At 44.7% G+C, this 21,443-nt stretch overlaps 1 protein-coding gene across 1 annotated transcript in view; it reads right to left on the minus strand.

Moving 5' to 3' along the window:
- adamts6 (ADAM metallopeptidase with thrombospondin type 1 motif, 6) overlaps nucleotides 1-17,524 on the minus strand; it is a 44,309-nt gene extending 26,785 nt beyond the window's left edge. Inside the window, exons 1-10 of the mRNA XM_041059080.1 lie at nucleotides 17,425-17,524; nucleotides 16,940-17,328; nucleotides 15,296-15,470; nucleotides 14,426-14,649; nucleotides 14,194-14,277; nucleotides 12,903-13,048; nucleotides 9,782-9,825; nucleotides 7,387-7,492; nucleotides 5,696-5,842; nucleotides 324-465 (exon numbers count right to left, since the gene is read on the minus strand). Of these exons, the coding sequence (XP_040915014.1) occupies nucleotides 324-465; nucleotides 5,696-5,842; nucleotides 7,387-7,492; nucleotides 9,782-9,825; nucleotides 12,903-13,048; nucleotides 14,194-14,277; nucleotides 14,426-14,649; nucleotides 15,296-15,470; nucleotides 16,940-17,328; nucleotides 17,425-17,524 (1,557 nt within the window). The remainder of the gene's footprint in view (nucleotides 1-323; nucleotides 466-5,695; nucleotides 5,843-7,386; nucleotides 7,493-9,781; nucleotides 9,826-12,902; nucleotides 13,049-14,193; nucleotides 14,278-14,425; nucleotides 14,650-15,295; nucleotides 15,471-16,939; nucleotides 17,329-17,424) is intronic.
- Nucleotides 17,525-21,443: the final 3,919 nt, after the last annotated feature.

Raw genomic sequence — 21,443 nt, forward strand, 5'->3', positions numbered from 1 at the left:
ATTATTTCAAATAAAGGGCTGAAACAATTATATTGATTAATTGATTACTCAAATGATTACTGATGATGATTCATCTATTATCAAAACAGGATTTTCTGTTGATCGACAAGTTGATTAGTCGACTTGTTTTGGGTGTGTACTGGGTGTACTCCTTTCAAAGTAAAGTCCAGTCCAGTGTGGGTGTTTCACAAACGCTACCATCGGACAACTCTGACTACAGCGTCACATGTTTCAGTCTGTGAGTGAAAAAACATGTAAAACGGATCGAACAATGGAACGGATAGATGAGCAGCGGAGCGGCGTGAAAGATGCTGGTTTCTTACCCCATACTTGCACTGGCGTGAGGAGGCTCCGTACTGGAAGCGACACTGCTCGTCTGCATCGTACACCTGCCCCGGGGCCACTGTTGGGTACAGGAAGTCTCGTTTCAGAGGTTCATTGTCCAGACACGTCCCCCGACCTGAGCTGTCAAAAAAACAAACCTACAATAGGATTGTTTCTTACACAAAGGAACCTTTCTACACCATTAAAGTGCCCCCCCCCACCACCACCACCACCGCCACCGCCTCTTCTCTTTTAGACCTTGGCTGGTGTTGTCTGACTCATTTAATTTTACCACCAAACTACCATTGTAGGAAGCTTGTCAAGGGTCTAAAATGACATGTAATTAATGTTGATATTACACATCAACACCTCCTCATCAAAGAGAGCGTTGAAGCACAAGCAGAGACATTTTACCAGAGGCGAAGAGGGCAGGCCGTCAGCCGATCTGCCTGTCTTAAAACACAAACCCTCTCTGATTATATGGCTCTGTGCTCCACTATTCTGTACGTCAGCTGCTTACACTGAATCTACGGAGGAGCCAATGAAATGACAGAGCAGGGAAGGGAAGAGAAAAATCTGGAGTGAGCTATGGGTCATATGTCCAGGCCTAGGATTATGTTTAGTCTGTTTTGTCAGATAGAAATATGTGCGCTCACAAAGAACTCACAGAAGAAACACACACACACACTCACACGCCAGTTTTGTACTCTCGTAGCTACAAAATAAAAACGCAGCCTTGTGTCTTTTTGTTGGTGAGTCTCTCTGTTCTGGGTGAAGATGCTGGGCCACCACTCGCCTCACAGATTAAAATTTTGTGTTATTATTTTGACCTTTTTCTGTGCAAGAGACAAAAACCATAATAAAGACAAGTGCCAATAAACAAACACAGATGTATTTCATTTTGATCTCTGCCTCCTCTGCTTCTGCTTGAATCAGAAGATTCACTCAAGGCAAAATATTACTACGACTATTTACTATACTGTGCTCTTTTCCAGCTGTGGCAGCTGCAACATGCAGTGGAATGCTTCCCATCCCTCGAAAGGAAAAGTGGGCCTGGTGTCAACAATAACGTAGAGCTAGGCTTTGTGACTGAGCAGACCAAAACCTGGGCCCAGAATACAGGAGAGGAGAACACTAAAGACTGAAACTACGAGAACTTTTAACAGCCAGTTCACTCAAATTACAAAAAAAAATATGTTTCCTCCCTTACCTTTAGTGATACCTGGACATGCAGATAGTTCTGTGTTTATGTGTCCAGGTTTTGAGTTATCTGTCCCTTGAGATTTCTGGCTCTAGTGCTATACAACGGAGGGGAAGTGAAATTCATTTGATGTGCTCACAGCTTTGAAAATGTACATTTAAAAAGCTCCTAGATACTCGTACTCTACTTGCTGTACACCAGGTGGTACATCTGCAGCCGCCGGGGTACATGGAAAGATAGTGGAGCGACTCAGCTAGTTAGAAAAAATAGAAATTGTTACTACTACGCTCTAATGAACAAAGAGCCCGGGCGAATAAAAGCATAGGCCTACCAGAGGAAAGTATATCAGTCATGACAAGACCGCTAATACATGCTGTTTGTTTTTATCCCAAAGTAGCAAATAACAAAATGCACAAGAGGAACTTAAATGTTCCAGAGCAAGAGGAGCAAACTCTTTCCTCCTTCCCTTTTTTCCCTCCTTCTCTTGTCTTTCTTCCTCTCTCCATCTGCTGTTCTCAGTTACTGAATGGAATAATCCTGTTTCTTGGCTCTTGTTCCTCAGAGGACCCTCTCATCATAGAGAGAGAGCCTCTGAGGCCCCCAGACTCCCTGCGCACTAAGGGCAGGCCTCAGTATTTATTGGTTTGGAGAGAGACAAAATAGTCAAAGTTTAAACATAGAGGCTATTATTTAACATCGTCGCAAAGGCTTCCTGTCCGGTGGATTCAGCCAAATTCATTATGCCGAGCGGAAACATCCTTTAATAAGCAGGAACATCGGTGATCCCTGAACTCTGACACCGGTCATTCATGTAGATATTAACCATCCCAGTTGGATCTGACCAGTGGTGAAACAGCAGCATGATTAAATCAGTCTAACCCAACAATTATCATAAGGCACAAGTCACACAAGTCTAATATCAAGTTCGATAGAGCGTGTGGTCTCTGAGACTTTAATAGACCCAAACTGCCTGCCTTTTAACATTTATAGCAAACTGGCATGCAGACTTGGGAGAGTAAACTATGACTGAACTGTGAGTGCATTCATAAACCATTCCTAAAAAACCCAAACAAAGCACCACATATTGCTCGAGCAAGACGGTGAATCTAGGCCAACACCGCAGCCAAAGTTGTTTACTTGGCAAAGAGAAGCATGTGCGATATCCAAAACTCTGATTGAGGGAGAGAAAGGGAGGATAATTGGAGTTTACAGACAGAACTCTTTTGTAAGAAACATAAAAGCTAAAGGCAATAAAAACCTAAATGAAAAGACAAAACTCAACCAACAGACTTAAACAAATGGAAGTATAATAAGCTGAGAAAGAGGAGATTCTGCCTGAAGACGAAGTGAAAGAACTTTGTCTGTGTTTTTGTTCGAGCACAGCCTCGGTCATCTTCAGACACTCGAGCCAGAAGTGGACGGAAACCCGACAGAGCGGCAGAGAAGTGGCTCTTTGTGTCCCAGTTGGACGCTGGCATATAATACTGTCATCTCTGTCACAAGTGCTGTTCACTAACCCTCCTCTAACAGCTTTCAGCCGGAAACATCATCTGACAACCACGGCCGCTATTATCCGCTTTCTTGGAGAGCCCTGCAAACTAAACACGAACACACAAAAAGACACACACACGCACACACACACCACACTGCAGACTTGCAACACATCCAACCAATACTTCACCACAAAGTTGTGTATTAGGATTTGCAAGCAGTACTCAGGTCTTAGTGATGAGCTAAACTCTACAGAGCGATGGAAAGGGAAGGACTTTTTGTGCACAGTGTTTGTGGGTCTATGATTACAAATTGAGATATCTGCAACCCCCTCTGCTTCTCCTTTGCAGGGGTAAGCTTAGATAAACAGACTTCATTATCCAGAGCACAATAAAAGACAACACTCTGAGAGGGAATAATGTGCTCTTTATGTTTCTGTTGCACAAACCTGTTCTTTTCCACCACACTCAAATCATACGAAGCCAGATAAGTGCAGGTTATTATGCACAGCAGGGTAATGAGTTTAGAGGGCTGTGCTGGAAGCCCCTGTTTCAAGCTCCCACAGCAAGACTCTGTTGCATTGACCTCTGACCTCCTGTGTACGGCAGGTAACGGCCCAGAGATAAATCTGTTAATATTTCTACCTTTTCTCTCAAGTTTACAATCCCTGAGATTTTCATTAAATAATATTAATATGATAATATTTATGGTCAGCTTCTTTCTGCATTAGCCTTTCAATCCACTCACATTCAGTAATGACGTCTCGTTTTTTATTGCCGGTGGAATCTGATTGCCGACTTAAGCACAGAGAATTTGCAAAGAAATGCAAGAATGTGATCCAAATTTGATCTCATCCATAACTTCACAGATTAAGCTTCATTTTTTTATTGTACTAACGATGCAAACAGAACATCCCACTGCTGGAGTGTCACATTAAAAGCATTCCACTGGCAAAAAAAAACATGGAGGCTTTTATTGTGAAGCAGCCGCAGGAATTACAATGTGTTTGTAACTGTGACGAGGGCTGACTGCGATGGTTCCACGAAAAAAGACATTTCTAGATCAGTTTCAGATACTGCAGGGAGTCAGGTTATGGTTCCGCTTACTTTTGACTGACATCTTTATTAAAACAATGCGATTTTGTTTGGCTGCACTGTAAACAGAAACACCTGCTGTCTGTTCGCTGTAGTGTTAAACCAGGACTGAAATCTTCAGGATTAAAACTTTAACGGCCGCTCAGAGCAATCAGGGAACCACACCTGTTACAGCAGAAGAAGCCTATTTAAGTAGAACTGACTCCTGCTCCACAAGACAAGAGCGATGCTGCCAGTGTGTTAAATTCAGCAGCGGTGTCCTGATATGAACCTACGAACCTTCAGCTGCTGTTTGTACAGCGGGTTTATCGGAGCTTTTTCACTTAAAACAGCTGCCTGCTGCGAGCAGAAACAACACAGATGAGAGCAGCGAGGCCGAACCAAAACAGTAAAGTTGTAAAACCAAAACAATTAACTAAAAGACATTAAAACACTCAAGCTGCAGAGCTGGGTGATAATTCTCTGTGGGCTTTCCGCCACAAACAAATCAACTCACATCACACACACAGTAATTTCATCCTTTGTTAATATAAAAATATTGATTAGAGCAGCTTAAATGATACGTGACTCACTCGGAGCATGTTTTTCCTGTTTCTGTTGGTTCTGTCAGCTGGGTTCTGTCCACTACTTCTACATTGCTGCAAGCAAGCAATTTCAGAGAGTTGCTGAGGAATCCTTGACCTCATTCTTTGAGGAAGAATGGCACGCTTCTCGTTTGAGGGAACAATCCTGACCACTTTCTGATTGTTATTCCTACACAATGAAGCTGTTTCCCAACTATGGCCGAGCCCTTCACGGAAAAAAGCATAATGCACTTTTGTGATTTTGCTTTTGTTGCTTGGACTGTGGAGCAAAGTCTGTCAAATCCAGCGGTTCAGTCCCAGTTAATGCTGCTCATTTATTCACACTTGTTCTAAAAGCAGTTTCAGCTCAATGGCCCATGATGTGCAGGGATCAGGGCAGTAACTTTCGGTTCGTTCAGTCCTGCCATCATCACAGGCATCTTTTCACTGCCAGACTCTGAAGGCCGAGTCCAGATGTTTTGTCTGGCCCTTGAACTCAGCGCTAGAAACCTGTACAAGCTGTACCATGCCAGGCTGGCAGGACTCGCTGTGCCAAAACGTCCCCGTGCTACTCTTTTGTTTATTTGCTCCACGTTTTTTGTCGTCTCTCACCAATTCACAGACGCAGTGGAGCAGTGGTCGAAAGCAGCTGGCCTACACATCACCACCAGGGACCACATGAGCTCTAACATCGCTGCCTTGTGGTGCAGGGATGCAAGAGTGGAAGGCACCCAGTTATCATCCATAGCCACAAGGAGGTCTGGCAGGAGTCTTGGTGATGAAATGGATGTGAATAAGTGGGGAAGGACTTGCATACAAGGCAGCCTAGCGGGTCACCACAAGGGCCAGCCAGTGGCAGCGGGTTGTAAAGAGAGACGGCTGCAAGCAAGCAGGAAAACAGGCGTGCACCTTTTTCTGCACTGCGCACGCACACACACACACATAAGGACACACACACACATATGCAGGCAAATCCAAACACACTCAGACAGTCCCACAGGGAATAACCATCATCCACTTACTCCAGAAAGCTGGTGATGTAGTCTTTGCTGCAGGCAGACCAGGAGAAAGGGTTGGTGTTGGCTGTTATGTGAGCGGCCATCAGTTTGGCTGTCTCGTGGCCTTTGGTACCGCAGGAATTCCCGATCCCATCATGGTTCATCCCAAAACTGAAAGACATAAAATAAAAGCTGGCATTAACGCGGGCCGAGACGATGACCCTCTCTTTGGCAGTTAAGTGCCTGGTTTAGGTGGGATGACGCTGGAAAGTCCAGGTTGCTGACTGCAGGACGTCTCCCTCAGTGGCCCTGGCTGTAAAGTTCAAGCTCCGTGGCTCTGAAACAGCTGTGTGGAGGAGAGCCAGGGGTCAAGGGTCAAACCCTGTCTGGAGCTTTGCAGGAACAAAAAAAAGTTCTAATCACCACTCTGATGCCGGCCTGTCAATCACCGCCTGCAGGTCTGAGCAGGCCGTGAGGGGGAGTCACCGACTGGAGCGAGGCCGGGGGTTGTGTGTGTGTGTGTGTGTGTGTGGGGGGGGTTCCTTTAGATCAATCGCTACACCAGATACCAGAGAGAGACGCAGAACCCAAACATCTCCCAACCTTGTGGTCTGTTATGAAAGCTGCTCAAGAATTTATTTCACACTGAGGGCTGAAAATAAATCATTTTAACAATTCATTAAAAAAAAAACCCTTATCTGTCTGGATATCATTTGAGAGAAAATCTCACGTTACAGCAGGATGTCAAAGCTTACTTTTCCTTACAGTCCAGGAGCACAAATCAGGTCTAATGTATATAACAAACCCAACCACATCGCACAGCCTGGACCTGTTTTTCTAAGGCTGGCGTTTATGACATTTTACCCTACTCTGGAAATAAATCAGCCCGGTTGAAACCCCGCTGCAGTGTTTTTTTTATACATCCTCTAGAAGCAGAGACTATTTTTACAACTGCCCCACAACAGAAGCAGACATGAGACATAATAAAGGAAATCGCCATCTTGCTGAACTCTCTCGAGAGGGATACGTAGACTAATACATCATCATTATTTTGCTTTATATTCAGGAAGAAAGAGCCAGAGGTATGTGGACACTGACATTTGCATGAGGAAATATGTGGAGATACAGTTCAAGGCGTCTGCTGGGGGGGAAAAAAAAGGAGGTACATGCAGGTCTGGCAAACCTGAGGAGTAAGTTATGTTTGTTTAAGAGCAATTATTAGAGCGCGAAGTCATGAAAGTGATAAAAGGTTTTACAACGATCTGAAGCAAAAGAGGGAATCCCATTTGCTTAGAGGTGTGGACACAAGTCGAATGATCAATCTAATGACTTGGTAAAAAACGCCCATCACAGTTTCCCAAAGTAACATCCTGAAATTCAAGTAATCAACTGCACTTGCAGATCTAAACTTGTTTAACTCCTGAATCATTGATCTAAGCCTGATAATTCTCAAACAAGTGTTTGCCGGCGTAGAGAAAGGCACAGTATCTGCACAGAATCAGTCACAGTTCAAGTGAAAATATAAAATACGAGAAAACTGGCGAATGTGATAAGATGTCTTAAATCTGTCCGACGTGCAGCTTCAGAGCTGATCTGTTTGTGTGAGTGGTTCTTGCATGAGGCCCATTGGCTTTGACTCACCTCTGCCATTTGCATCAGAAAGTAATGTCAAATTTTATATTTTATATTAGGATCTTAAAAGTCTTAAAACTCACTTGTGGCCAATCTCATGCGCAATGGTGAAAGCAGAACTGAGGCCGATGTCTTCATTGATGCTGCAGCTCCTCTCCGGCTCACACATTCCAGCCACCGAGGCCAGGCCTACACACACACACACACACACACACACACACACACACACACACACACACACACACACACACACACACCAGACAAACATACAAACACAGGGTCAAGATGTAGCCTTCTCAGGAGTCATGGTCATAAAATCGGGATTCCACACGTGATCGGCCTGTTTATAGCAGTGCTGAAAGACAATCTGCTGCTATAGATTGGGGAATAGAGTTTAGCATCACTGGCTAGACAGCTTTTTTTTTATTTCTCGCAAACTACAGCAACTGCTGGAAAATGTCTAGACAAGGGTTAGATTTATACATTTCAATTCATGTAACAAGGGATCACCTAAAATGTGAGCCAAGGAAGGGAATATAAGAACCCTCTCACCAACGCTGTGCCCCACCAGAAACCTGTCAGAAAATATAGATGTTTTCCTCATTTTCAAAACTGAAGTCGGAGAACGAGGGAGAGGGGAGAGGGGAGAGGGGAGAGAGAGAAAGGGAGAGGAGAGGGTGTTTAAAGTTAAAACCTCTCCACGATCCAGGTGTCGCAAGTCCTTTTTTCCTAAAGCCTGACAGGTCAGATAGGGAGACAGGAGGCAATTCTTCACAGATTACATCTACAGGTGACTGGAAAGTGGATCATATGACAGCACAAAGCAGGTGTGTGTGCGTCTGTTTGTGTGTGTGTGTGTGTGTGTGTCGGGGGATGTGCATGAATGCGTGTGAGGGAAAGACCATTTTAATTATGTTGTTTACAACATAATTAGTGATATACTTTTAAATCCTTTCAGAATCAGGAAAGAGGAAGAGGTAAAAAAAATTTTTTTTATGAAACTTAAAGGGTCAGTTCACACAATTTAGAAAAAAACCCCACATTTTCTCGCTGAATATCAATAAACTTAGCACACCAGCGTCTGCACCAGCGAGTAGCTACATGAACCTTGTGGTGGTCAGTACTGCTTCAGACTTTCCTGTATAGTTAGCATGAACTCTTTGCCTCCCTGTTAAAAGTGGCATGGCTTTTGTATCCTCTTCACTAAGAGGCTAAACAAGAATAGACTCGCAAATCAGGAGGCCACTGAAACCATTACTGCAGGGAAAGAGGGAGCCTGAAGGTGAAGAAAGGAGGAGGAGAGGGAAGGAAAGAAAGGAGGGTGGCTACTCTGCGATTAGTTTAAGAATGTGTGTGTTGGAGAGAGTAAAGTGAGTGTGGGTCGTGGTCGAGCTCAGACACACACACACACACACACACACACACAAATCGCATTGCAAGTTTTTTTCTTAACACCGGGGTGGACTGTGTATTATCTCCAGCCCCGTGATTACTCTGTGACCCTAAAGGCCAGCGATCTGACCCGGGAGCATGATCCCCGAGAGGAGAGGGAGGAGAGGAGGGGAGGAGGAGAGGGAGTAGGGTAGGTGGGGCGGGGTGGGGGTGAGACAATGAGGAAGCCAAGCAGATGCCAGGGCAATTAAAGCGACCGGGGAATGTGACGAATGCGGTCAATCTGTCAAACCACCCCTGAAGTCACAGTATTACCTGCAAGATATACTGTGGTGCCTGCAGGGCCTTTACAAAGATAAGATGAGGAGAGAAGAAGGCCTGGGTGGGTAGGAGGTGGGGCGAGGGGGGTGAAGAGGAGAGGGAAAGAGAAGAGGTGGGGAGGGGTAGGGGGGGGTCTCTGCCACTGCTTGCTGTCCTTTTTCCACCCCCCAATACCCCCACAACCAGCATATCACCCACTCTATCTCCTGCATACTCTAACACTCCCTATAATTGCCCTTTTCCCCCTCCATTTTCCTTTCAACTCCTCCTCTTCTTCTTCTTCTCCATCTCCTCCTTCTGTCACTACTCTCCTCAGCTCTTCCTTTCTCTCTCTCAGCCCCCGGTGGAAGTGTAAACACCTTAGACAAACCGAGGTTAGAGGTGGAGGAGAGAGACAGAGGAGCTTTATAAACTGGAGGCCGTGTGAGGAGGCGACCACGGCTGTCCAGGTTCAGGGCTCCTGGCCTCAACCAACAGAGGAGAGCCACCGAGGAGCTATAATAACACAAGTGAAAACATCCTTCTCATTATGTCTCGCAGGAGCCGTCTGGCGTTCTTCTAAAGGAGACTGCGAAGGTTGCTAAATAAGGTTTGTCTGAGGACACGCTGAAGGTGAAAATGAAACCTCTCCGGAGGCAGGAAAGAAAAGACTGAACTCCTAAACCAGAGAATCATATTGTCCGCGGCGGCTGAGATTACCTCTTTGGCAAGAAAACACATGTTAAAACCCTGCATATAAACTTCAGTCTGCTGTAGTCCACTCACCTAAGGTACCACAGGGTTTGTTCTTGTAGGTGCAGATGTCATACCTGAGGACAAGCAAGAAAAAGGGAAAGAACACAAACAATTAAATTAACTCTAATTTTTTTTTTTCTTTTTTTACATGTACAGTATTTTCTTCCACTGGCTCTCGGCCACTCCATTCTTTCCATGTTTGATCACACAGTCTGCAGAGATATAATCTCAGCCTGTAGCATAACAATAGCATATAATGAAGTGGTGAAAACACCTGGTCCAGTCCTCCACCTACAGCATGAGCCTTCAGCAAAATGTCATCCAGCTAACAGACGGTGCTCAAAGGCGAATGAGAGCAGAGTGAAAGGCTTCAGTCACGCTCCGTCCCTACCGTTAACCCCCGCAGCTCACATGCAGGTAATCCAATAGAGCGAAGGGGGGAAAAGGCCTGAACGCTCGGAGCCACAGTGCTTTAAGGACACATCATACATTTCAAATGAATGATCCAATCATTCCTAAAGCTTTTAATCTATTAAAACCAAGGGCACAGCAAATTTAATTTCACTTTCCTTCCCCTCCCTCGCTCCCTCCCTCTCTTTCTCTCCCCATAAACTCCTCTTCCTTCCTTCCCCTCGCTCTCTCTCTCTCCCTCCTTCCCAGCGGACCGGCTCCAAACCAGTGAGGTACAATCGTGACCTCGTTTAGGACGTCTATTTGTTTTGATGTATTTCCATAATTTCCGTGACAGGCCACATTCCAAACAAGGAAAAATCTATCCGACGCGCGGGCTGAAGCAACAGAGCCACGGAGGTCACTCTGTGCAGGGAGAGGAGGAAGGTGAATCATTTGAATGAGAAGGTTTAGTGTGTCCTGCTGCTCCGTCTCTGCAGGAGATCTACATTGATCAGTGTTGACAGAGAAGTAGTGGTCGTAGAATATACTGATAGTAACTGCAGGGACAATGTCTCTAACTACAGACCTTTAAGGTTTCGGTCCCTGTGATAATATTATTATACATCCACCAACCACAACATTAAAACCGGTAACTGGTTTTACTGTTGTGGCTGATCGGTGCATTTCTCAAATAATAATTATATTTATTCGAGTTTCTGGATGAATTACAAAGCTGGGATTGGTTTAATGTGTGTAATGAGGACCTGAGGCGCACAATTAGAAAACATAACATCAGAGGTAGACAAATAGCAGCAGGCGGACCGGATCTGGTCCTCCAACAAAAATATTTTCCCCTGACAAAAACAGAACTTTTCACTTTTATAATTTACATCAACGTTTTTACATTATCCTCCACAAATGTACTGTCAATGGACACAACCAGCAGATAGTAAATGTACAATGAAGTACATCTCCAGTCTCTATCTCCTCATATCAAAGTATGTTTGTATGACGTGGATCTGAGGCTGCAACTAATGATTCTAATCAATAAATCTGGTCAATATTTCCCCAGTTGACTGATTCATCATTTGGTCCATATAATGTCTTTTCCATCAGCTCAAAGTGACTTCAAATGTCATATAAAACACAGAAAAGCAGCAAATCCTCACATTTGAGAAGCTGGAACCAGAGAATGTTTGGTGTTTTTGACAGAGACTATTAATCACTTATTAAAATGGCTGACGATTAATATTTCATCCACAGATTAATCAACGAATGGATTAATAGTTTCAGCTCTGCTTCGATCATTAATCCCAAACACGACGTCCAAAAGCATAAATGAAATGAGTGCACTCCGAGCTGAGTGCTGCAACCGTCAACCACCTTAAAACCATTCTGAACCTTTCTGGGCACATTCCATCATCAGCAGGAATGTCTGACTGCTCCTCCAGACATGGTGGTTAATAAGAGCTTCCTGGTGTCTACCATCAGCTATTTATACTATCTCCAATGTTAGCATCTCTGAGCTCAGCTGGTGCCTCCTCCCCACAGCTTATTATCTCATTATCTCTCGCCTACGCTTTGCCTTGGTTCAGCTATTCACCAAAACTATATTTACTCCAACGTTACCAACGTCCCACCATATGGAACTGACTCTGAGCCCTGAGGTAAATTATGGGCTTGGCTACCAATCAGCGATGAAAGCAACAGCAGAGTCAATGTGCGCCATCTACAGGCAATAAAGCTTCTACAAAATTTAAGCCTATGCCACCTGCAGGCAATGAGGAAAACTGCACTTTGTGATCCATCCACTAACATGGAGGGGGCGGGGCTTATGACCTCTGCAGCTTTAAGTTGCTCCTGCCATCACCCTCCTCTCCTGATAGGTGGTGCAGGTTGGCATGTGTAGACCTGACACTGACAATCACCATGCAGCTACGCTCTGTGGACTAAAAACAGCCAGAACAGGAACGTATTCTGTGACAGCCCCACAGATTCTTCTCATGCATGTAAACGCTACTAAACAGTCTTTGATTCTGGTTCTTACAGAGTGAAGCTAAAGGTAATAATAAAAACAGAAGCCAGAGGAGCAGGAGAACATCACCAGACAGACAACAACCAAGAGCACCCTAATGATAGAAAGGCTGTTTTGTACAGAACCCAGAGAGTAAAAAAAAAAAAATCTTGGCTTTAGCTCATCTCAATCACAGAACGCCATCCTCTCTCTGGACAAAACCAGTGGGGGGGAATAAGCTCTTTAGTTGCTAGGTTATGTGGCCAAAACAGTTCTGGCAACAATGAAGCCTATTCCAGGTAATGACAGCGTTTTATGGTAACACCCTTGACATAAATTGCAGTGTGATACAGGTACAGCACGTCTGAAACAGCACATTTTATTTTCGGAACTGAGGTCTTTGTTCCCATCACTTTTAATACTCGCAGGTTAAGTGTGTGCACATGAACTGGACATGTGGAGGTTTCCGTGCTGTTGTTGCTGCCGGCCACTTCTATTAGGAAACACACACACAAGCACAGTCTGAAGCTGAACCGTGACCACGCAGCCTTTATGAGCCAACGGCACAGAAAATAACCTGAAACCTATTTCCTAAAAATGAGAAAATTAGCGCTACTTACAATTAAAGTAACGGCTGAAAGAGCAGCTCTCGCTCTTCGAGGTACGTGGATCCACGCTGAATCATTACACAGCCGTGTGAGGAAAAACGTGGTCCACGCCCAGAAGATGTGAGCCCGCACTTACCGGGTGATGAGCACAGCGTTGTCATGGTGAGCCATCCCATTTTCAGGAATACTGTTGCCATCACTGTGATGAGACAAGATGGACTTCTGCCATTTACAGAAACTGTCCAGAGACTTGTCAGCGTGATGGTTAATCTCCAGGTTAGGCTGCAAAACACACATACAACAGGGTACAACAATATAATGATATAAAACCACATGATATAACACAATACAGCTTCCAATCATGTGCTATCGTGATGTCATGTAGCCGAGTGGTATGAGACATATTTCATTACGTCCCCACAATGTCCCCAGTTCAGTCGTCATGCTCTCCCCTCGTTTCCAGCCTGTCTCATCTGTCTGCTGTGACACTGAACTGTCACGTGTTGACAGAGCTAACAACCGAACCACTCCGGCCGCCAGAGTAGAACAATTATCTGGATGAATTATTTGGAGGAGGACTGCTCTGGGATCAGAGGGAGGTTAGAGAGCAAGTTTTTGGATCAGCTTTTGTGTTTGATTTAAGCGTAGATGCAATTCTAATAAAGGTAAAACCATTTATAGCAGGAGGAGTTAGAGGAGTGAAGAGAAGGAGTAGAACAAGGAGGAGAGGAGGTACTGTATATTAAGAGTAGCTGAATTTTCACAAAGAGCAAGAGAAGTGGAAAGAGGAGAAGCAGGAAAAGAAGGACAGCAGCGTCTGCAAAACACATCTACTGCTATGAATGTAATCGGTTCAATCATAGTAAACCATCACGCTGCCAGCTGATGATGCAGTGCTGAGCTCAGCTTGCCCACTGAATAATTACCACACAATACAGCTCAGCAGCCCATCAGTGATTCACTTTCACCGTACGATTTGTTTTATAACTGTATTTTCTGTTCAGTTGATCCAAAACTGGGACTGATAGACTCGTACTTCCTTCCTTTTGGATCAAAGTTGCGGCTCCACTTAACATGAAAACTTGTTTTTTGGACCTGATGCTACATAAAGAGCCGCTATGACCCCTTTCGAAAAAACAGATGCTAGGAAGACTGTTTCTCCCATCACACATACGTACACATGTACAGCGCATGTAAAAATCCTCAATCGAGTCTCCCTGAGGGAAGATGCCTGAGCACATCTTTCATCTGAAGTGGTGGCCATATGGTGAATAGTCTCTCCTCTCTCTCCCCTTCAGCCACGGCAATCACATAAAATAATGCGGCTCACTCACGCCAAGTGAATCAGTTACGCACTCACTAAAGGCTCGTGGTAATAATTGTGGTAGCACTGCATGGTTCGGGGTAGAAGGTAGATCCTTTCTTACCTGATCTTCAGTCAGAACGATCAGCCGGGTCACAATAATGTTCACAACATTTCCTAGACTGGCATCACGGTAAAGTTTGGCAACCTGACCTCCAGAAAAGAAGAAAAGACACAAAGTCAGACAAACTGTCACAGCATCTGAGCTCCCTTCATTCAGCACTTTCAGTGGCCATCCTGGTCAACAACCAGTCGATTATGCCAAATACTTGTTTCAAAAACAGGATCAAACTTACAATATTCATTACGGACAAGATGTAGTGCTCAATGTCTTTGCGTCCATGGTAACCGACCATCATTTTATCAGCGACCACAAGCGTCTCCACGAAGCGCTCGGTGCTGACGGAGCGTCTCTGCCTGTGGGTGCTGTTGGAGCGCTCGCTGTCATTCTGGGGAACGGGGGACGAGTGGACAGGGGGAGGTGTGCTAAACTGGCAAGGTGCACTGCTTTTAATGAGGTCTGCGAATGACAGGGAGACAACGACGACAGGTTAGAGTGAATTCTGAAATAATCTACATCAGAATTATGCATCGTCGGTTTGAGAGAGCTGGTTTGTGTACGGTACATGCACATAGGGAATCTGCCCCTTTGAACCTTGCAGCTAAAGCCTTTGCTTTATGACCCAGATGCTCTGGGAAAAAGCTATAAGATGATACATGTTAGGGCATGCTGGCTTCCTGGTGATGACAGCCTTTGCTGTTTCTTATAAGACCTTGGCCCAAATACCAAAATATCCACCTGGTTCTTTTTCCAATTCGTCATATCTCAGGAGCCAGAGTATTTGGAGGCACTGAGTTGTCTAAATTTCAAAATCCGAACATGATTGTTGGTTCTATAAATAGGATTTGTACTTCAATAAAAGTCAGAGCCAAGCACTCTTTATGCACTGAAGGGCCTTTTATGAAAGCTGGAGCAAGACTTTCTCTTACAGGTTGAAAGGTGTCCAGGCCAGGAGCAACTATAGCACACAAGAGGCCCGGTCATGTCTACCAGAACCTGGGCCTAGAACCAAACCAGCACTTCCTGACCTAACCTGCTATGTATAGTTATTCCTTTACGTCAGTTCCACCCACACAGAGTCCAACCCAGATGGAGGTTCACCAACCTGAAATGCCACAGCTGAACTCCTGGCTATGCTCTTGCGGTGAGGGAATGGCAGACATTTTATAAATAACATGTTGCTGTGCTTCTTCCAGGTTCCATTCACTGGAGGTGGTGGAGGATATGTTCTTTAATGGCTCTATTAAATACTGTTCTTCCTCTGTTGTTATAACACCATGCTTGTTGGGGGGAAATCAATGAGAGAGACAGGTTACAAACACGAGCAAACATCAATGCTGAGTGAATAAGGTTTTGTACTTCTTAGTTGTAACTGCGTGTTCAGACAGAAAGAGAAGCAAATTTCAGATTCAACATGACTGCACACAAAAAGAATAAAGAGTAATGTTGAAACCAGAACTTACAGGTTCTGTTCTAAAAAAAAAAAAAACTTAGAGACAATAATAATTATGTTAATAACTAAAAACACACGTCAGTTTTCATTAAGACTGATTAAAGAGCGAGAGGCTGGATATGACGTGATGCAGGGACTTCTGCTCTCTATTGAAAGATGTCATTAGACGCAGGGAAAGTCTGTAGGAAGATGCTATTAAGTTGCATCATGGGAAATGTAGGATCTGGTGTTTTTGGAGTCTAACTGATACTCAGGATCTTTCAATCGGTGACCATCCATTATTTACTGCAGAAACACTGTTGTCTGCTCTTTAATAAAAACAGAGGAGTCCTTTAAAACCAGTTTGTAGAAAACACTGGTTTGACTCCGTTAAACCCACAGTGACAGCAATTAACCACACATCGCACGAGCAAACAGAAACATATTCGATTTATGGTTTTAACAGTGTGTGATGTCAAGATCTCAGGCTGCACAGACAGCTGATTACATTAAACTACAGACACATTTTTGTCCATTTTTGGTGCTGTTAGAAAAAAGGGCAAACGCTAATTCAATTTATGATACTCGGTGTACGTCTTGCCAACACATTTGGCTACATGTTTTCTCCACACGATTGCATTTGCCAGTAAGAAGCCTTTTTTCCCTTCTTTAGAGTTATTCTGAAGCATGGAGGGATAACAGCTATTAAAATTTCTTCCAATTCCTTGATTAGCAAAGAGAAGCTGGACAGTCACACAGTCTGAGGATAAAAGCCTGAGGACTAAAAGCTTAGACAGGATAATTAGATGCCTTGTTAAGGCTGTTCAACTTTGTTTTTGGAAGAGAGCTCTTCAAAATGGGCTAATATCGAAGATTTAGACGCATTATTTACAGATCACAGAAAGGATCAGCGGAAGAAATGTGATCTAAGATACCGAGGCTTTTAAAACGCGTGGATAACGTGTGATATTTAATGCACTTTAATGATGCTCAGCACGAACAGATCACTGTACTGATGGGATTTGTTTTGCATGAGCATCACCTCACTCCAAGCTGCCTGCAGACTCACTGTGCCAAATGGAAAGAAGCCAAGATTGTGTTAAGCAAACTACAATTGGTCTAATCCTCTGGCGCTGCGTCTCGAAGAGTGGCTGACATGAGAGCAGCACATGCAAGGCACATATATATATATACGTTCTGACATCAGTGTCTGGGCTTGTTTGAGTTAAGCAGTGTGAACTCTCCGTGGCTCAAAGGCCAGTCAGAAGGCGTGAACCGTCACTTTTAATGGTAATTAAAAGGCCACATTATACTCACCAGGCCCCTGCAGTTGCTGAGAGCCACTCTGGTCGTGCTGTGCTGATTTCGCAAGAATCCAACATAGTGACAGTTATCTACCATGTTATGACGCCACTCCAGCCCGTCTTTGCCCCAGTACTCCACTGTGAAATGTTTCGACACCAGGTGGGGGTTGAGCGTCAGGTTTAAGTGAAAGTGCTTTCCGTAGGCTGACAGTCTGTAGAACAGCCGGGACTCTGGAGGGTCCGGGTCCAGCGCAGGCACTGGTCCCATTATGGGGTCCACCGCCCCCCTTCTCCGCCGGCCCGGCCTGTGGTGCTTCACAGTGTAGCTCAGGAACTCTCCGTTCTCGTCCACCCGCACCGGGACAGTCAACTGGTAGTGCTGCAGGTAGGACAGGAACTCCTCTTTTACAGGAGAAAGAAAAGACAAGAATGGAGAAGATGTTGTGATAATGAACATACTGTTGCATGACCCTTCCTGTCAACATGTCTACATCATACCTTGAGAGTTGTGCGAAAGTCTGTTGATGCTTTGAAATTCCGAAGCAGCCATCACCACCAGGCTCAGTGTCCAAGTCAGCGTCTTCCACAAAATTTCCATAATTCAGGGAAAGATGTGACATGGGGTGGGGGCAGAGGGTGCTACAAACGGGTTAAAAGCATGCGGTCGGTCCGATGCCACACCATAACAAGTCCATGGTTTGTCTCCTTCACTCAAATGTTCTCGTCGTGCTCGAAGGCTCACCCGGGTCTCAGATTTCTCCTGAAGGTGAGCACTTCCACATCTCACTGGTCTCTGAATTCATGTCAGCAGCTCATGGAAAACACCATAATCCATCAGACGCAGTGAGTCTCAGGTGTAACTCCAAACAGGAAGCTCTATATTGGGAACTTGTCTTGACCGATCCATTTGCATTCCTGTGGAGAAAATCAGCCAGAGGTTAAATCAGCCTTTATCTCCTCCAATTATCACTTAACTCAGATTGTTGTCGGCTGTAGAGCTGAAACAGTCAATTAATCAATTTGTCCATCTACAGAAAATCAATTAGCAACTATTCTAATATTATATTGATCATTTCTTACCCTTTTTAAGACAAAATGTCAAACATCCTCTGTTTCCACATCCTCAAATGTCAGGATTTGCTGCTTTACCTGTTTTAGATTATTGTAAATTAAATATCTGACAAAACAAGCCAACAAACAGACAGAGCTCAAGGTCTGGAGGGCATTTCTATCTATCAATTGATTATCTAAATGATTTTTCCGTTGGTCGACTTGTCGATTAATCAACTAACCGCTGCAGGATTAAGGAAAATGATCTTTAGCTGCTTCTGTAGTTTGTTCTAAATGAATGAAAATCTCTTACTAAGTTTATTATCTCTGAGTTGGTTTCTCTCACTCAACACATCATTTAACCTCAACCTGTTATTTGACACCTGAAGAGCAAATTTCCAGGAGCGGCTCTGATTTTAGTCACATTTCTGCCACTTCCTCATTAATTAAACATTAATCTAGTGGAGATGACAGTTTAATGACTTAAAGTGCAGAGTGATAAAAAAAAATGAGGAGCGTTACGACCACATTAAAAGAAAAGCATGAACGTGAACAGCGCCAGCGGTGCTGACCGGTCGACATCGTATCATTTCTGCAGATTGTGGTTTTACTCACTGACGCGCTCCGCGGCCGCGTGTGCAAACCGGACCACTGTAAACAAACGGCAGCGGATCCAGGTGATAGACGGAGGAAGCCCGGTGAGAAGTGAGCGGACCCTTTGAAAGAAAACACGGGTGGCAGCCTCTGGAAACGCGGACTGTGAGGGCAGCCTGTATCCTGAGCTCCGGGGCTCCGGCGGTCCAGACAGACAGACAGCGCTACCTACTTGGCCACGCTGACCCAGACAGTTGGCAGCCGGCCCGTGTGCGTTACACCGGTACCTCAAACACAACCTGGAGCGTCTGCGAGGCAAAATAAACCGCGGCTTGGTTGCAAAAGGTGTGAACCGAGCTCTGCGGAGAAGTTTGGTTCGGCAGTTTGAACAGGCAGACGCGGACTGCAGACCTGTAACGGTACAAAACTGACACCCTGCAAAACGCGAACGCGGCGCGTAAACGTTTCCAAAAACTACACTTTCCCCCCTCCGAGAAAATGCCCCCGGGAAACTCTGACGGTGCCAAAATCCGAGCGGTTCAACGGGCTAAACGCTGGTTTTCAAACACTGCCCGCTTCACTCACAGCGTTTAAATGCTCACACGAATCAGACTCCGGACAAAAGTGCCTGAAAGAAAGCCACCGTCCTGCTCTCAGCAGACGGGGAGTGTTACCGCAGATATTTACCATGCTCATCTTCATTGTCAGTTCCGGTCCAAGTGCGCGGGGACAGCCCGGGACAAAAGACTGCGAAGCTCCGCACACAAACCTCCTCAGCTCTCCTCTTTTCATCTCCTTGTGGACTCTGCCATCCTCTGAAGCTGCAGCGGGATTCTCCCCCTTCAAGACCAAGCGGAGCAGACAGTGTCACAAAAACAGTCAGCCTTTCCTCCGGCGGCAGCGGCAGAGGGGTCTATTTCCAGCCTATCAGCCGTCCTTATAATCTAGACTTTGTGTTCTTGCTGCTGCTGGTGGTGGTGGTGGTGGCTCAGAGTGGCTTAAAAAGTTAGCTGAGGTTGCAGAGGGTGTTCTGCCACCTCACAGCCCGCCACAGCAGACCTGCTCTGGAGAGAAGTGCATGCAAACACCAGCAAAAGTTGGCTTGGAGCTGCTCCTCCTCACTACACTGCAGAGACCGGGTATGAGACCCGGACAGCTTCAAATTGGCAGCTTTTTCGGGTGGTTGGGAGGGGGGGGGGGGGGGGGGGGTGGTGGTGGTGGTGTGTGTGGGGTGTGGGTGGGGGGTGAGGGGGTTGACGTCAGTGCAGATGTGCCTCTCTCCCATCAGCTGTGCGCATGTCTATCAGTGCTGCCCTGAAATAACACTTCAGCTTCAGCCCTTCAAGAAAATACCCCTAAAGACGAGACGAGGCGGGGAGGGAGGGGGGTAACTTTCAGAGCAGGTACCTGAGTAAAAGTAGAAATAAAACATTATGAAGTCCAGTCCAGAGGTACTCCTACTTTACCTGAGTGTTATTCATGCAGCTGAAATCTTCAGCTCTGCAACGTTTCAGAGGCACATATGAAACTTTTTTACTCCACTACATTTGTTGTTACTGGAAAATTCAGAAAATTAAGATTTTTGCATGAAAATATAACAATAATAATAATAAAATCTGGTATTATAAATCAAACTACCCTACGGTATATACTCCACAAGCATTTTGATTTAATTCTAATTTTGGTTATCATTTAGTTTCAGCTTCGAAGTGAAGATCTGCTGCCGTTCATTCTGATTATATGGACAATTTTAATTTATTTTTTAATTTTGGAGCTTGGACACTTTGACCTGTGGAGAACTGTGACAGCATCTCTCACTGTTTTCAGAAATTTTTATAAACCAAACAATCACTCTAGAAAATAATCAGTAAATGAACACATAATGAAAATGATTTTTCCCTGTCACGTGACCCTTTGGAGGGGCCCGACCCTTAGATTGGGAATCACTTTTTCTTATTGAAGTAAAAGTACATAGGTATTAACAACAAAATGTACTTTCAGCATAAAAGTACTTATCATGGGATTTGTTTGTAAAATCTTAATCTGAAAATGTAGTGGAATAAAAAGTACAATATTTCCCTCAACACAAAGTAGCCTGAAATGGAAATACTCTAGTAAAGTACAGGTTAATGCACTTTCCACCACCGGCAGATAATAATATCCTGCAGTATAAGTCTGCTGGATGATGATATGAGCGACAACAGTTGATCGCCCAGCAACCACAAATATCAACAGGGAACAATATCAGAAAAGAAAGAACATATCCTGACATTTGTTTGGCTCTGACTTTGAGTTTAATAAAAGAAAACTGATGTCATGCTAAACAAACATACGCGGCTTTGACTGACATCCGCGGGGTTAACCGTGTAGTATCCTGAGAGGCAGCAACAATCAAATAAATCAAAGTATCAGGCTTCTCAGAATACACGCATTTATCAGCAACATAAGGAATCCGGTCTGAAAGTTTGATGTCTGCATCAGTGGATTTATTCTCTCTGGGCAAACGGTGGAGGATTTTAAAGGGTCTGCTGTGGAGCAGGCTAATGGCAGCCCCGTGTATTTTGGTGTAATTTAGCCCGTGTCTATCTTTAGACTGTCGGAAATTGAAAATCATGCCTATTCCTGAGCTGCAGTCACAGCTGCTCATTATGTAGGAGCCTATATCATTACAGTCAGGTCGTCATTATGCACTCTCCTACACAGCCTGAGTAGGTGGCAGCTAGACGGTGGGAGGCAGCGCCACTGTGTGTCTGAAAGGAGAATAGCAAGGGTCTGAGAGGTGTGAAGTTTAGCAAAGAAGAAAAAGAAAAACAAACTCATTTAATGACCAAACTACATTTAACTCTTAAACTGGTGTCTTCTGCTTTTTCTTT

The sequence above is a fragment of the Toxotes jaculatrix genome, chromosome 16 (genome assembly GCF_017976425.1).
Source record: "Toxotes jaculatrix isolate fToxJac2 chromosome 16, fToxJac2.pri, whole genome shotgun sequence".
NCBI lineage: Eukaryota > Metazoa > Chordata > Actinopteri > Toxotidae > Toxotes > Toxotes jaculatrix.